General features: G+C 47.3%; 1 protein-coding gene across 5 annotated transcripts in view; it reads left to right on the forward strand.

The window, feature by feature from the left end:
• RASL12 (RAS like family 12) overlaps positions 1–13,891 on the forward strand; it is a 40,015-nt gene extending 26,124 nt beyond the window's left edge. For all 5 annotated transcript variants that reach the window (XM_043494515.1, XM_043494514.1, XM_043494516.1 and 2 more), the window contains 3 exons: positions 1,570–1,643; positions 3,461–3,651; positions 11,203–13,891. In XM_043494515.1, coding sequence (XP_043350450.1) covers positions 1,570–1,643; positions 3,461–3,651; positions 11,203–11,587 — 650 coding nt within the window. In that variant the 3' untranslated portion in view covers positions 11,588–13,891. The remainder of the gene's footprint in view (positions 1–1,569; positions 1,644–3,460; positions 3,652–11,202) is intronic.
• The last annotated feature ends 67 nt before the right edge of the window (positions 13,892–13,958 follow it).

The raw sequence follows: 13,958 nt of genomic DNA on the forward strand, positions 1-13,958 counted from the left end.
AAAGGGTCCATTTTGAACTGGGATGACCCTTCTGGGGCCAGGTTCTACAGCCAGCAACCACCTGTGGTGAGGCACAAAGTGTCCATATGTGCCGGAGGATCTGGCCCAGTGTTCTTTACAGGGAAACTGTGATGGGCTAGTGGCAGTAACATCTGCGGGCCAAAACCATCCCTGAAGTAACTGCCATTGCCTTCATTGGCATTACAGCTCGGTGACTTTGCTCCTGTGACCAGATCAGTCTGATCAGCACTTTATAAATACCAACAAGCAATTAGAGTAGATTGTTTCCCAAGAATCTAGGAAAACGGGGGATGTTTCCATCTCCAATCAGACAACTGTCCAAATAGCTCTGTTTTCCAGACTCACTTCTGCCACAATCCCCGTCAGAAACCAGCCAATCAACCAGCTTCAGGGGCCGATGGGAATAATTTGGGCCTTCTTTTGTCTCTTTGTAATAATAAACACGTGGCAAATGTATCTCTAAGTAACAACTGTATTGATTTCATTGCGTCTCACTCCCCTGCATCCTTCACGTGCCACCTGTCTTAGAGGGTACGCTCTTTGGGTCTGGGACAGTCCTTCTACCTATTTGTACAGCACCTAGGACAGAGGTGCTCAAACTTTTGTACTGGTGACCCCTTTCATATAGCAAGCCTCTGAGTGCAACCCACCCGTATAAATTAAAAACACTTTTTTATATTTAACACTATTATAAATGCTGGAGGCAAAGCGGGGTTTGGGGTGGAAGCTGACAGCTCACGACGCCCCATGTAATAACCTCACGACCCCCCAAGGGGTCCCAACTCCCAGTTTGAGAACCCCTGACCTAGGACAATGGGCCTTCGAGTCTGAGTAAGGCCTCTAGACACTATGGTGATGCAGATATGAAAGAATAGCAATGCGTACAGGCATAACCGTGGTCTAGTCAAATTATACGGCTAAGCTTGACACTGACTCGTCTTAGTCGTGCTTAAAATGATGGAACGTGTGGGAGGTGTGCTAAGCAGTGAGGAGTAATGGCTTGTTATGCCGTCCCGATTCACCCACTGCTCGCAGATTTAGTGGCTAGAGCCTTGTGATCAGTGCAGTTCTTCAGGGGCCAGGACCAGGGACCTCCACTCATAGGCGCTGACTTTTATTTTATTTATTTTACACCCAGGGATGCTCCACCACCCCCCACTCCGCCCTGAGGCCCCATCTCCACTCGGCCCCCTCCTCCGAGCCCTTGCCCTTGCTCTGCCTCTTCCCACCCCTGCTCTGCCCCCTCCCCCTGAGGCCCCCGCCCGACTGCTACTCGCTGCTCTCTGTCCTCCCCCAAGCACCTTCCCCAGCCGCCAAACAGCTGACCAGTGACGCCGCCGAACAGCTGTGGCTGGTGGGTGCTGAGCACTCACTAGTTTTCCCCCGTGGGTGTTGGAGCCCCGGAGCACCGACAGAGTCGGCGCCTGTCTCTCCACTTTCATTGAGTGGAAGATGTAAATACCTGGGGCTCAGCCTTCCCGGAGTGTGTGGCCCAGAATGTGAAAGGCTCTCGTCCCAGCCGCTCACAAGAGCTCATCTGTATTGCAGAGGACACCTACACGTCAGAAGAAACTGTGGACCAGCAGCCAGTGCTGATGAAAGTGATGGACACAGCTGACCAGGTAATGGCAAAGGGCTTCTCCAAGGGATTGAAGGAGGAAGTCTCTGTGCCTCTAGAAAGGGTGGCAGGCTCCTGCTCCCCGTGGAGCACGCAGCAGGGATCTCAATAGAACGGGGTGGTGACTGTGAAACAAATGGGGAAACCGTCTCTGCATGGTTTGCTGTGAAGTCTCACATTTCACCACGGGTGAACGTTGCCCGTGTGCAGAGGCCAGCATGAGGCGTATGTCCAAAGGGCCTCAGTGCGGAGGCCCTGTTCTGGCCTGATGCACAGGGGCCAATTTCATCCCGAATGTCGACCTCGTCATGAGAGAGAAAAGGAGCAAGTGGGGAGGTCAGAGCTACAAGTAGCTGACTACGCGAATCAGCTATTTCTACCCAAGCTAATCGAGGATAGGGTTTTATCCTGCTGCCTGTCACTGTGGTATCTGGGCACCTGCCACATAAAATTGATAGTTATAGCAAGGTCCCTAGTGATTTCATTACATCTCTGGTTCTTCTTCCCAGCTAGGGTGAAAACTCTGCTTGGGCTGGAGGGTTTGTATCTGTTGCCTAGGAGAGCATTATAAGTAATAAAGGCGAGATAGCTGGTGGTACCTGGAGCTCACCGAAGTGCAATGGGAGCTGGGTGCTCAACTTTCAGAGGCTCCTTGGAAAAACCTCCAGCCTGAAAGGGCCGTAACACCACTGGGGCTGCTTGTCCCATCAAGTTTTGGCCCAGGTGCTGACCGCCTTTCCACAGAGTCCCCCCACTGAAGTAAACACTCTCCAATCTCCCACAGCCCCCAGGGTAGGCTGTTCTGTTGTTCATTACAAGTCCAGGCTAGCTGATTTCACTTGTACAATACGTCAGTGATGTCTCTGCAGCTCGACACAGACAGTGACTCACTTGTGGATATATATTTTATTGTTTGTAGCTCATGGAGTAACTCCAGATTCTATGTGTAACTGAGACCAGCTGGCGTGTCTGTGTACTGGTGACACGCAAGTTGGGCAGTGGCTCTGATCCCAGACACCTTCCAGCTGCTGGCATCACCAGCGAAAGGGGGCCCGGCGAGAGTGACCCTTTCTCTGCCTGATCCACTGCTTCATTGTCAGCTGTAGCAGGATCAGGGCCACAGAGAAGTGAGCTTTAAGCCACCTTTGCACACCCTCCCCTCTGCTGATTTGTACTGTGTGTATTTCATCCATATTTGGGGAATCGGGTCACATAGGCTTAAGTCTCAGGATAAACACATAGCGCAGTAACTTAGAGGGGAGTCCTGGTACTGCTGTGCCCTGGGACACGACGTAGATTTAACCTTACACCTCCGCTCACAGATAGTCCTGTCTCTCATGGGCCTCCTCCATGCTCAAGGCCTAGACCAGTGCCCACTGGAGTCAATGGAAAGATTTCCACTGCCTTCCACTGGGCTTTGGATCAGGCCCCCTGGAGTCCATCCCAGAAGGCCTTCCCACCGGCTCTCCCTGCCACAAACAGAATTTCTTTGTTACAAAGAAAACCTACCAATTAAACAAATCAATGCAAAAGGCTGCCTGAAAGGCTATTCTTTCTGGAAGCCTGCCCGAGCAAAAACCTGACTCCACCACTGCATGCTTTTGATTGCTCTGATTCGGGGCAGCGTGAGCTGTTTCATATCATTGATTCGCTGCACAAGGAACTTTTTCATGCCAAGCCAAGTCCGCTCTCAAACGGCCTTTTGAAATAAGCTTAGTTTTGAAACAATGTACAAAGCGTTAGACAAGCAAATGCCCCCAGATGGGCTCTGACAGTGGCACTGGGGGCCAATGATAATGCTGTCCTGTGTTACTCTTCTAGGATGTACCGGTGAATTGCGAACGCTATCTCAACTGGGCCAATGCATTCATGGTCGTCTACAGCATTGACAACAAAAGGAGCTTTGAAGGTTGCCATCAGTACCTGGATATCATTTCCCTCCACGCGAAAGGCATTCAGCACGATTATCCCATCCTCCTGCTAGGAAATAAGCTGGATTTGGAGCAATACAGGTAACAATCTTCGATCTGTGCCATGCAGAGGGGTGACATTGCATAGCCCAGATGGTCCCATGGAGATGCGCTCTGTGCTGACTTTAGCCTTTAATTTATTTCAAGTTGCTCCATTGCTAGCCCCGGAGTCCTCACTTTATGCAGAGAAGGGCAGCTGAAATGCAAGCTTCCCTGACAAGGTAGCTCAACTTGATCTGGAGGGGGCAAGGGAGTTTGGGCTCCAGCCAGGCCTGCATGTCTCTGCTGAAAAAAGGGGACAAGTTAGTCTTGATAATCATGGTGATTCTGTGACGTGAATATCTGTTCACTGAGCTCTGGACTGAGAATGTGATATTATTTTATACTGAGCCATGGAGTGTTTCTCCTTCAGAACTGAACTCGCTTTTGGGTTGAAAAGTGCAGCGAGGAGCATATGTTTGGCTGAATCCCCAGGACCAGATGCTGCTGTCCTCACTCATTAATTGTCTTCTTGAAGTCAATGGGTTTCTCCAAAGGGCTGGAGGCGTGGCTCTGATGTTAATGTTTGGGGGAGGCTCTGAAAGCATGAATGTGAGATTGTCATTTCTGATGATTTTCTCTGTCGAGAAAGGGGGACATTTAGCTGCATAGTTGATGTATGACTGGCAGCCAGGCAGATAGATGTATGTTTATTCTGTTAAGGTGAGTTGAAGGGAGCACACATCACTGTCATCCACTGAAGAACTCGCAGATGTGTGTGTGGGGTGGGGGGAGCGCAGCTGATCAGCTGTTGGGGCTTAACTCCTATGAGCTTCAGAATGTGCATCCTGCTAGCTACTCCCTAAAATGGCTGAAGGGTCCATTGTTGTACAGTAGAGACCTTCTTAAATGGCAGATCTGTTTTAAAAATGAAGCAAAGCCATTAACTTATATTAAATACCTTCATTATTGCATCCAAGGGCTTATTCTGATACTCTAGTTTAGCCAACTGTTTTGCATTTCTGCGCATTCAGACACACACACACACACACACACACACACACTCACACTCACACTCCCTCTGTTATATTTAAGACAAGGCATTTGTTATCTGAGTCTTGGTTGTCATTGCCCTGTTGTCCCTCCCCCTCTGCCCTCTGCCCTTCCTTGGCCGGATAGCAGCCTGTGATCGGCTGCCCACTGTAGGGATGCGCCCACAGATTCAGTTCTGATGGCTCGGTTGTTCTGTAGCGCTAAAATGCACAATCCAACGCTGAATCTTTTGTTCATTTTCCCACAGTCCCTGATTGCTGGCTGTAGATGTGGGTGAGGACACCCCTTGCTCTGTGTGACCTTACCTCCTGTTCCAAACATTTCCCCCTCCTTTCTTCACTCTCTTCCCTGCCCAGTGTCCGGGCACTGGCTGGAAGATGATTTGCTTATTTTGAGGTTGCTGCTATTTTTAGCTGTTTTTTTTAGGCTGCATTGTAACAATGCATTTGAACCTGCTCCAGCTCCTCCTGTTACATGGTCTGACTCCCCTGACTCCTTTTCGCAGAGTTCTTTATCCTGTGGTTCTCTCTGCAGGGGGCTAAATGCTTTTGATGTGGTTGCCTGGCCTTGCGTGCTACTCTAGGCCGATACTTTAGAGAATACTTCCCCACTTCTTGCTCATTCTAGAGCCACGTGAGCCAGTGTCTATTCCGACCACAGGGACCCACTGCACGCAGAGGGAGGGGTTTCACATTTTCCCTGTTGAATTGATTAAAGCTGGAAGGAACTGCAGGGTGTCCCTGGAACACCAGTGCCAGCCACTGCCCCCCGACCCCCCCCTTGTAAAGCTGAGAACAATAACCTGCAAGTAAACCCAAGCTATTACTGGAAACCCCGCTCTCTTTGCATATGATCACAGCTGGAGCTTGCGAAGCTTCCTACCAGCCTTTGAAGTCCAGATAAGCCCCGTCACAGATATAGTTTAACACCCCCTCTTGGGTACCCACCAGACTGTGCCCACCTCTCCGAGCCCCCAGAGTCTGAACAGAGTCCAGGCACTGTCCCTGTCTTGGGGACCCTAGGCACACTCTTGGGGTGCAGATCCTCTATCAAACACCTGAGAGCTTAGTCCCCTGCAGTCCAACTACCTAGACACTGGGACAAATGCTGACCCCTCAGGCTTCTCCACAGTATAGGCACAGCCTGCCCCAGAAACACAGCTGTATGGTGTTCTGGGTCCACAGGTTAACTCTTCAAGGGCACATGGTGGATGGAACACACACGCGCGCGCACACACACACAAACTTTGCACGGGATTCTAAACCACCGCTGCTTTTTAATTGCATGAGAAAAATGTAGAGCTATACAAAAATAAACCCTACTTGCATTTCCCTCATTCGGTTTCCTCAACAGGCCAGAGCATTCTTCGGGCTGGAGTCAGAGCCCTTGGAGGGTCTTCAGCGTCCTTCTCTCACGGCACCTGGTTTGCCTTCCCAACCATGGAGCCCTCTCACTCTCCCCAGGTCAGCTTCCTTTGGTCCTGCAGTTAATTGGGCCCTACCTGCTCCGAGAGCACACCCATCTCTTCCCCTCTCCTGCCCCAAAAGTCCAGGCTTTGTGGTTTTTAAAAGCTAGCATCCAGTGTTCCTGTGTCCTGCCTTTGGGGATTCTACCCAGCAGGTCCAACGTTCTCTCAACATCTCGCCTTTCTGATCCATAACCGGAGCCTGCCAGCTGTCTCCCCATCCCCTTGGATGCTTCTCTTCCCCCATTTCCTCCATCTGCTCCCTGACTCTCAACGGGTGCCCCTCTCTCTCACCCCTGCTGTCGCCGATGTGACAACACCCCAGCAAGGACTGAGCCGAGGCTCTCTGGATCTGAAAGTACAAGCTGCGGCTGCTTGAGTTAACGGTCCAGATCTGTGAGTTTGGAGGTAGCTGCAGACACCTACACCTCTGTATGTGCCCTAGCTGCAGTATGGGGAGTGGGGACACAGAGATCACAAGTTACACCAGCATCCCACAACCTCCACTGCAAGGTCTCAGCAGATGGGTCCATGCATGCTGTCCTTGTCTCACAAAGAATCTGGAACTTCCCGGCGTGGGAAGTTTCTGCAGGCTGCCCCATCCACGGGCAGGGAAGATGGCATGGTCGTTCAGCTAATTCACCTAGAGCAGGGTTGGGCAAACATTTTGGCCCAAGGGCCACATCGGGGTTGCGAAACTGTATGGAGGGCTAGGTAGGGAAGGCTGTGCCCCCCCAAACAGCTTGGCCCCCCGCCCCTTCCCACTTCTCACCCCTGACTACCCCCCTCAGAACATCCGACCCATAGAATCATAGAATTGCAGGGTTGGAAGGGACCTCAGGAGGTCATCTAGTCCAACCCCCTGCTCAAAGCAGGACCAATCCCCAACTAAATCATCACAGCCAGGGCTTTGTCAAGCCTGACCTTAAAAACTTCTAGGGAAGGAGATTCCACCACCTCCCTAGGTAACCCATTCCAGTGTTTCACCACCAGTGTTTCATCAGTGAAAAAGTTTTTCCTAATATCCAACCTAAACCTCCCCCACTGCAACTTGAGACCATTACTCCTCGTTCTGTCACCTGCTACCACTGAGAACAGTCTAGATCCATCCTCTTTGGAACCCTCTTTCAGGTAGTTGAAAGCAGCTATCAAATCCCCCCTCATTCTTCTCTCCACAGACTAAACGATCCCAGTTCCCTCAGCCTCTCCTCATAAGTCATGTGTCCCAGTCCCCTAATCATTTTTGTTGCCCTCCACTGGACGTTTTCCAATTTTTCCACATCCTTCTTGTAGTATGGAGCCCAAAACTGGACACAGTACTCCAGATGAGGCTTCACCAATGTCAACTAGAGGTGAACGATCATGTCCCTCGATCTACTGGCAATGCCCCTACTTATACATCCCAAAATGCCAATGGCCTTCTTGGCAACAAGGGCACACTGTTGACTCATATCCAGCTTCTCGTCCACTATAACCCCTAGGTCCTTTTCTGCAGAACTGCTGCCTAGCCATTCGGTCCCTAGTCTGTATCGGTGCATGGGATTCTTCCGTCCTAAGTGCAGGGCTCTGCACTTGTTCTTGTTGAACCTCATCAGATTTCTTTTGGCCCAATCCTCTAATTTGTCTAGGTCCCTCTGTATCCTATCCCTACCCTTCAGCGTATCTACGTCTCCTCCTAGTTTAGTGTCATCTGAAAACTTGCTGAAGGTGCAATCCACAATTTCCTCCAGATCATTTATGAAGATATTGAACAAAACCAGCCCCAGGACCGACCCTTGGGGCACTCCGCTTGATACCGCCTGCCAACTAGACATGGAGCCATTGATCACTACCCATTGAGCCCAACAATCTAGCCAACTTTCTGTCCTCATTATAGTCCATTCATCCAGCCCATACTTCTTTAACTTGCTGGCAAGAATACTGTGGGAGACCGTGTCAAAAGCTTTGCTAAAGTCAAGGAACGACACGTCCACTACTTTCCCCTCATCCACAGAGACAGTTATCTCATCATAGAAGGCAATTAGATTAGTCTGGCATGACTTGACCTTGGTGAATCCATGCTGACTGTTCCTGATCACTTTCCTCTCCTCTAAGTGCTTCAGAATCGATTCCTTGAGGACCTGCTCCATGATTTTTCCAGGGACTGAGGTGAGGCTGACTGGCTTGTAGTTCCCAGGATCCTCCTTCTTCCCTTTTTAAAGATGGGCACTACATTAGCCTTTTTCCAGTCATCCGGGACTTCCCCCGATCACCATGAGTTTTCAAAGATAATGGCCAATGGCTCTGCAATCACATCCGCCAACTCCTTTAGCACTCTCGGATACAGCGCATCCGGTCCATGGACTTGTGCTCGTCCAGCTTTTCTAAATAGTCCCGAACCACTTCTTTTTCCACAGAGGGCTGGTCACCTCCTCCCCATGCTGTGCTGCCCAGTGCAGTAGTCTGGGAGCTGACCTTGTTCGTGAAGACAGAGGCAAAAAAAGCATCGAGAACATAAGCTTTTTCCACATCCTCTGTCACTAGGTTGCCTTCCTCATTCAGTAAGGGGCCCACACTTTCCTTGACTTTCTTCTTGTTGCTAACGTACCTGAAGAAACCCTTCTTTTTACTCTAAACATCTCTAAACACTAAGAATCATAGGACTGGAAGGGACCTTGAGAGGTCATCTAGTCCAGTCCCCTGCACTCATGGCAAGACTAAGCATTATGTAGATAATCCCTGACAGGTGTTTGTCTAACATGCTCAGAAAAATCTCCAATGATGGAGATTCCACAACTTCCCTAGGCAATTTATTCCAGTGCTTATCCACCCTGACAGTTAGGAAGTTTTCCCTAATGTCCAACCTAAACTGTTCTTGCTGAAAGTTAAGCCCATGGCTTCTTGTTCTATTCTCAGAGGTTACGGAGAACAATTTTTCTCCCTATTCCTTGTAACAACCTTGTATGTACAAAAAACTGTTATCATGTCCCCCCTTAGTCTTCTCTTCTCCAGTCTAAACAAACACAATTTTTTTCAGTCTTTCCTCATAGGTCATATTTTCTAGACCTTTAATCATTTTTGTTGCTGTTCTCTGGACTTTCTCCAATTTGTCCACATCTTTCCTGAAATGTGGGGCCCAGAACTGGACAAAATACTCCAGTTGAGGCCTAATCAGCACGGAGTAGAGCAGAAGAATTACTTACCATGTCTTGCTTACAACACTCCTGCTAATACATCCCAGAATGATGTTTGCTTTTTTTGTAAGTGTGTTACACTGTTGACTCATATTTAACTTATGATCCACTATGACCCCCAGATCCCTTTCCGCAGAGCTCCTTCTTAGGCAGTCATTTCCCATTTTGTACATGTGCAACTGATTGTTCCTTCCTAAGTGGAATACTTTGCATTTGCCCTTATTGAATTTCATCCTATTTACTTCAGACCATTTCTCCAGTTTGTCTAGATCATTTTGAATTTTAATCCTAACCTCCTAAGCACATGCAACCCCTCCCAGCTTGGTATCGTCCACAAACTTTATAAGTGTACACTCTATACCATTATCTAAATCATTGATGAAGATATTGAACAGAATCAGACCCAGAACTGATCCCTGAGAGACTCCACTCATTATGCCCTTCCAGCTTGACTGTGAACCACTGATAACTACTCTCTGGGAACAGTTTTAAACCAGTTATGCACCCACCTTGTTGTAGCTCCATCTAGATTGTATTTCCCTTGTTTGTTTATGAGGAGGTCATGTGGGACTGTATCAAAAGTCTTACTAAAGACAAGATATACCACATCTACCACTTCCTCCGTATCCAGAAGACTTGTTACTCTGTAAAGAAAGCTATTAGGTTGGTTTAACATGATTTGTTCTTGACAAATCCATGCTGTTACTTATCACCTTATTAGCTTCAATGTGCTTGCAAATTGATTGCTTAATTATTTACTCTATTATCTTTCCAGGCACTGAAGTTAAGCTGACTGGTCTGTAATTCTCCAGGTTGTCCTATTTCCCTCTTTATAGATGGGCACTATATTTGCCCTTTTCCAGTCTTCTGGAATCTCTCCCATCTTCCATGATTTTTCAAAGATAATCGCTAATGGCTCAGATATCTCCTCCGTCAGTTCTTTGGGTACTCTAGGATGTATTTCATCAGGCCCTGGTGGCTTGAAGACATCTAACTTGTGTCTAACTTATGTCTAATTAACTTATGTCTAATTTTTAACTTGTTCTTTTCCTATTTTAGCCTCTGATCCTACCTCATTTTCACTGGTGTTCACTATGTTAGACATCCGATCGCTACTAACCTTTTTGGTGAAAACTGAAACAAAAGTGTCATTTAGCACTTCTGCCATTTCCTGTTATTGTTTTTCCCCCCTCATTAAATAACAAGTCTACCCTGTCCTTGGTTTTCCTCTTGTGTCTAATGCATTTGTAGAATGTTTTCTTGTTACCCTTTATGTCTCTAGCTAGTTTAATCTCGTTTTGTATCTTGGCCTTTCTAATTTTGTCCCTACATACTTGTGTTGTTTGTTTATATTTATCCTTTGTAATTTGACCTAGTTTCCAATTTTTGTAGGACTCTTTTTTGAGTTTCAGATCATTGAAGGTTTCCTGGTTAAGCCAGGGTGGTCTCTTGCCATACTTCCTAGCTTTGTAGCATCCAAGGCCCTGAGTCAGTACATGCCTAACTAAGCATAAGAATAGTCCGATTGGCTTAAATGCATTGACTTTAACAGGACTACTCACATGTTTAATGTTAAGTTTTGGCTGAACCGGGCCTGAACCCTCATTTTAGAAGGGTACCAGTGTAATAAATTGTGGCTGTGCATATCCAGGCACTAGGGTAGTTAGTGTGAAGCAAACCAAGACCTAATGAAGTCAATGGGAGTCTTTTCATTGACTTAAATGGATCAGGCTCTACAGCGTAAATTCCTTTATCTCGCGCTCAAGCCCTCTCTATAATCTGTCATTTTGTACCAGGCTGTTCTAGTGGCTAGGGCTGGCCACTAGAGGGAGCGATGATCTCAGGCCCTGAGCCCGTGCGTATCAGCTGTCATGGTTTGTGGTCTCTGCTCGGCTCACATCCCTTCCTGTTCTCCTTTGACAGACAGGTCACCAAAGCTGACGGGATGTCTCTAGCTGCCAAGCACGGGTGCTCATTTTACGAGGTCTCTGCCTGCCTGGAGTTTGAGGCTGTACAGCATGTGTTCCATGAAGCTGCGCGGGAAGTGAGGAGGGAGATGGAGAGGAACCTGCCGGTCCGACCGCTGTTCATCACAGAGGAGAGGCCCTTCGTACACCTTGCTGCCCCGACTGCCGTGGTCTCCAAGCATGGCCTGGCCAGCTGCACACTCAACACTCTCTCCACAGTCAACTACAAAGAGATTCCCTCTGTGGCACAAGCCAAGCTGGTCACGGTGAAATCATCACGGGCTCAAAGCAAGAGGAAAGCTCCCACGTTGACCTTACTGAAGGGCTTTAAAATATTTTAAGCCTGGGCCCCTCCAGGGGATGGGAAAGAAGCAGCCACTGGATTTCATGGCATCCCGAGGAACCTTCTCCAACTTCTGCAGTGGCACATTTGACAATTTCCATGGCAGCAGTGGCTTACAGACCATCTTCCATGATTTACTGACAATGCATTTGGCCTTAGATCTACAGCCAAGCACTTTGGTAGGAATGCAGCGAACAGGCCTGGGACTGAGTGCAGAAGAGTCCGAAACTTCGTCATAACGTCCTTCTAAATCACTGACTATTTGTCCAGTCCCTATAACTCAGTATTGACATGATATTTGCACATTAGTCCTAGCGTTTGCACTGCGTGTTATCGCAGAAGCAGGACAGAGAGAGGGAGAGATGAAGCCTACGTTATATTCGGCATGTCAGCAGGAGGAGAGGCCGAATGCCCTCACCCTGTGCGTAGGGTAAATAAACTTTACATTGTTCTCCCAAGAGGCCACATCCTCTGCTTGTACGTGTGTACCACCACTTCTTGAAAAATCAGGTCCCTTAAAGACACACGAGCTGATTAGACAAGAGGTGCGGCCCATGTAATAAGTGGGTCCAGGCTATGTAAATGCAGTGATCATGTAGAGGGCACAAATGTAATGCCCAGTTTGGTACCCTGTAGCGGGACTATTTGGTTGGAATATACGACTTCATCAGAGCCAGGATGGTTTATGGAGACGTATTGGTTTTCACAAAACTTTTGCCAGGAAGTTTTTAGAGAGAGAGAGAAAGCAGCTGAGTGGCTAAGGCATTCAGTTGGCATGTGGGAGAGCAGGTTAGTTGTCAGTGCACTGTCCTGGGATGTGGGAGGCCTGGGTTAAAGTTCCTGCTTCTGGCTGATTCACAGCAGAGTTTTCATCCGAGATCACTTTGACTCTGGCAGACCAGGGATATGAACCCAGGTCTCCCACATCCCAGGGCCTTGCTCTCTCTTTGCAACCTTGAAAGTTACCCCGCCATGGAATGGTTGTACTCCGGACAAGCTGTAGTATTTGGTTTATGTTGTCAGTGCTGAAGATCTGCAGTGTGAAGGCATAATGTCTGATGAATCTGGATAGAAGGTGGTCAGAGATACATGTTGGAGATAAGGTTGTTTGGGGTATCTTGACTGAATTTCCATACTTTCCAACATTAGGGTTTTGGGTTTTTTTAGGGTTTTTTAAAAGGTTTCTGTAACTGAAGATTTCCTAGCTTTCCAGCATTTGTTAAAATGTCAGTGTTCTTCTAAGGTTCTGTCCCCTAAAATTACTGATATGTATTTACAGCCCTAACTGGATTGGTCTGAAAATCCAGAGTTTGTATCCTGTGTGACTCCCATTGAAATCAGTGGAAACACTCCCCTTCACTTCCATGGGAGCAGGAACAGGTCCATTGTTTAGAGATCTACAAATCCCATTTCAGGTAACTTGCTACAGCGCATGTGCAGATGAAAGTCCTTATTGCCAGTATTGTGTTCAGCGAAAGCTAGCAAAATGTTAACAGAGTGCTCCAAGGCCAATAAATGTCATTTAATGACCACAGAGCCCCCTCTAGTGGAATGTTAGCACACTGCAGCTGGTATGCCTTTCTCAGGAAAGGAAAACCGAACTAGAATCCAGAAATGTACACAGGGTGGAGTCTAGTCTATACATAAAAAGAAAAGGAGTTCTTATTACCCGTCCAGTGACACATTGGTTTAAATAATTCAAACAAAGCCGATGGCATGCATATCAAATCAAATCAGTAGTGTTTGCATTTTGCTGTTTAAGCAATAAGCAAGGAGAGGTTTTTAAATGAAATGAAAAAAAGTTGCAAATATAATTGCAGCAGAATAATCACTTCCAGGTATATAAAAACACTGAAATAACTACACACTGAAATAACTTGTACCAAAAATATATTGAGTAATGTTTTTTTTTTTACAATGCAATGTTCCTTTTCAAATGTTCCTTTAGCCAATGGAATACTCCTTTACTGGTTGGATTTAAACAAAATTGTTTGTGTATACGATTGATATATTTTCCATTGTCTTAAATTATTTGTGGGTGTCTCCAGTCCATGCTCTCTGTGGAGAATGCTCAGTAACACTCAACCAAGAGCAAAATGCACACTGAACAGGCCCTTTTCCTTAAGAAAGGTTATGTACTTTATTTTCCTTGTTGTCCATGGTTTGGGGACAGTAACTGCTCTGCTTCTGTATGGAATTGCACTTCTCTGCAGAGTAAAGTCATGTATCTATAATTATACAATTTCAATCAACTACTTTGGAAAATATTTTAATAAAGGCAACTTTTGACGAAGCGTCAGCCCATCTGCTTAGCTTCAGCATTTTCTCGATGAATCTTTGCAGAGTTTTTTTTAAAAGCACGCATTCCC

Source organism: Dermochelys coriacea, chromosome 10 (genome assembly GCF_009764565.3).
Source record: "Dermochelys coriacea isolate rDerCor1 chromosome 10, rDerCor1.pri.v4, whole genome shotgun sequence".
Lineage (NCBI taxonomy): Eukaryota > Metazoa > Chordata > Testudines > Dermochelyidae > Dermochelys > Dermochelys coriacea.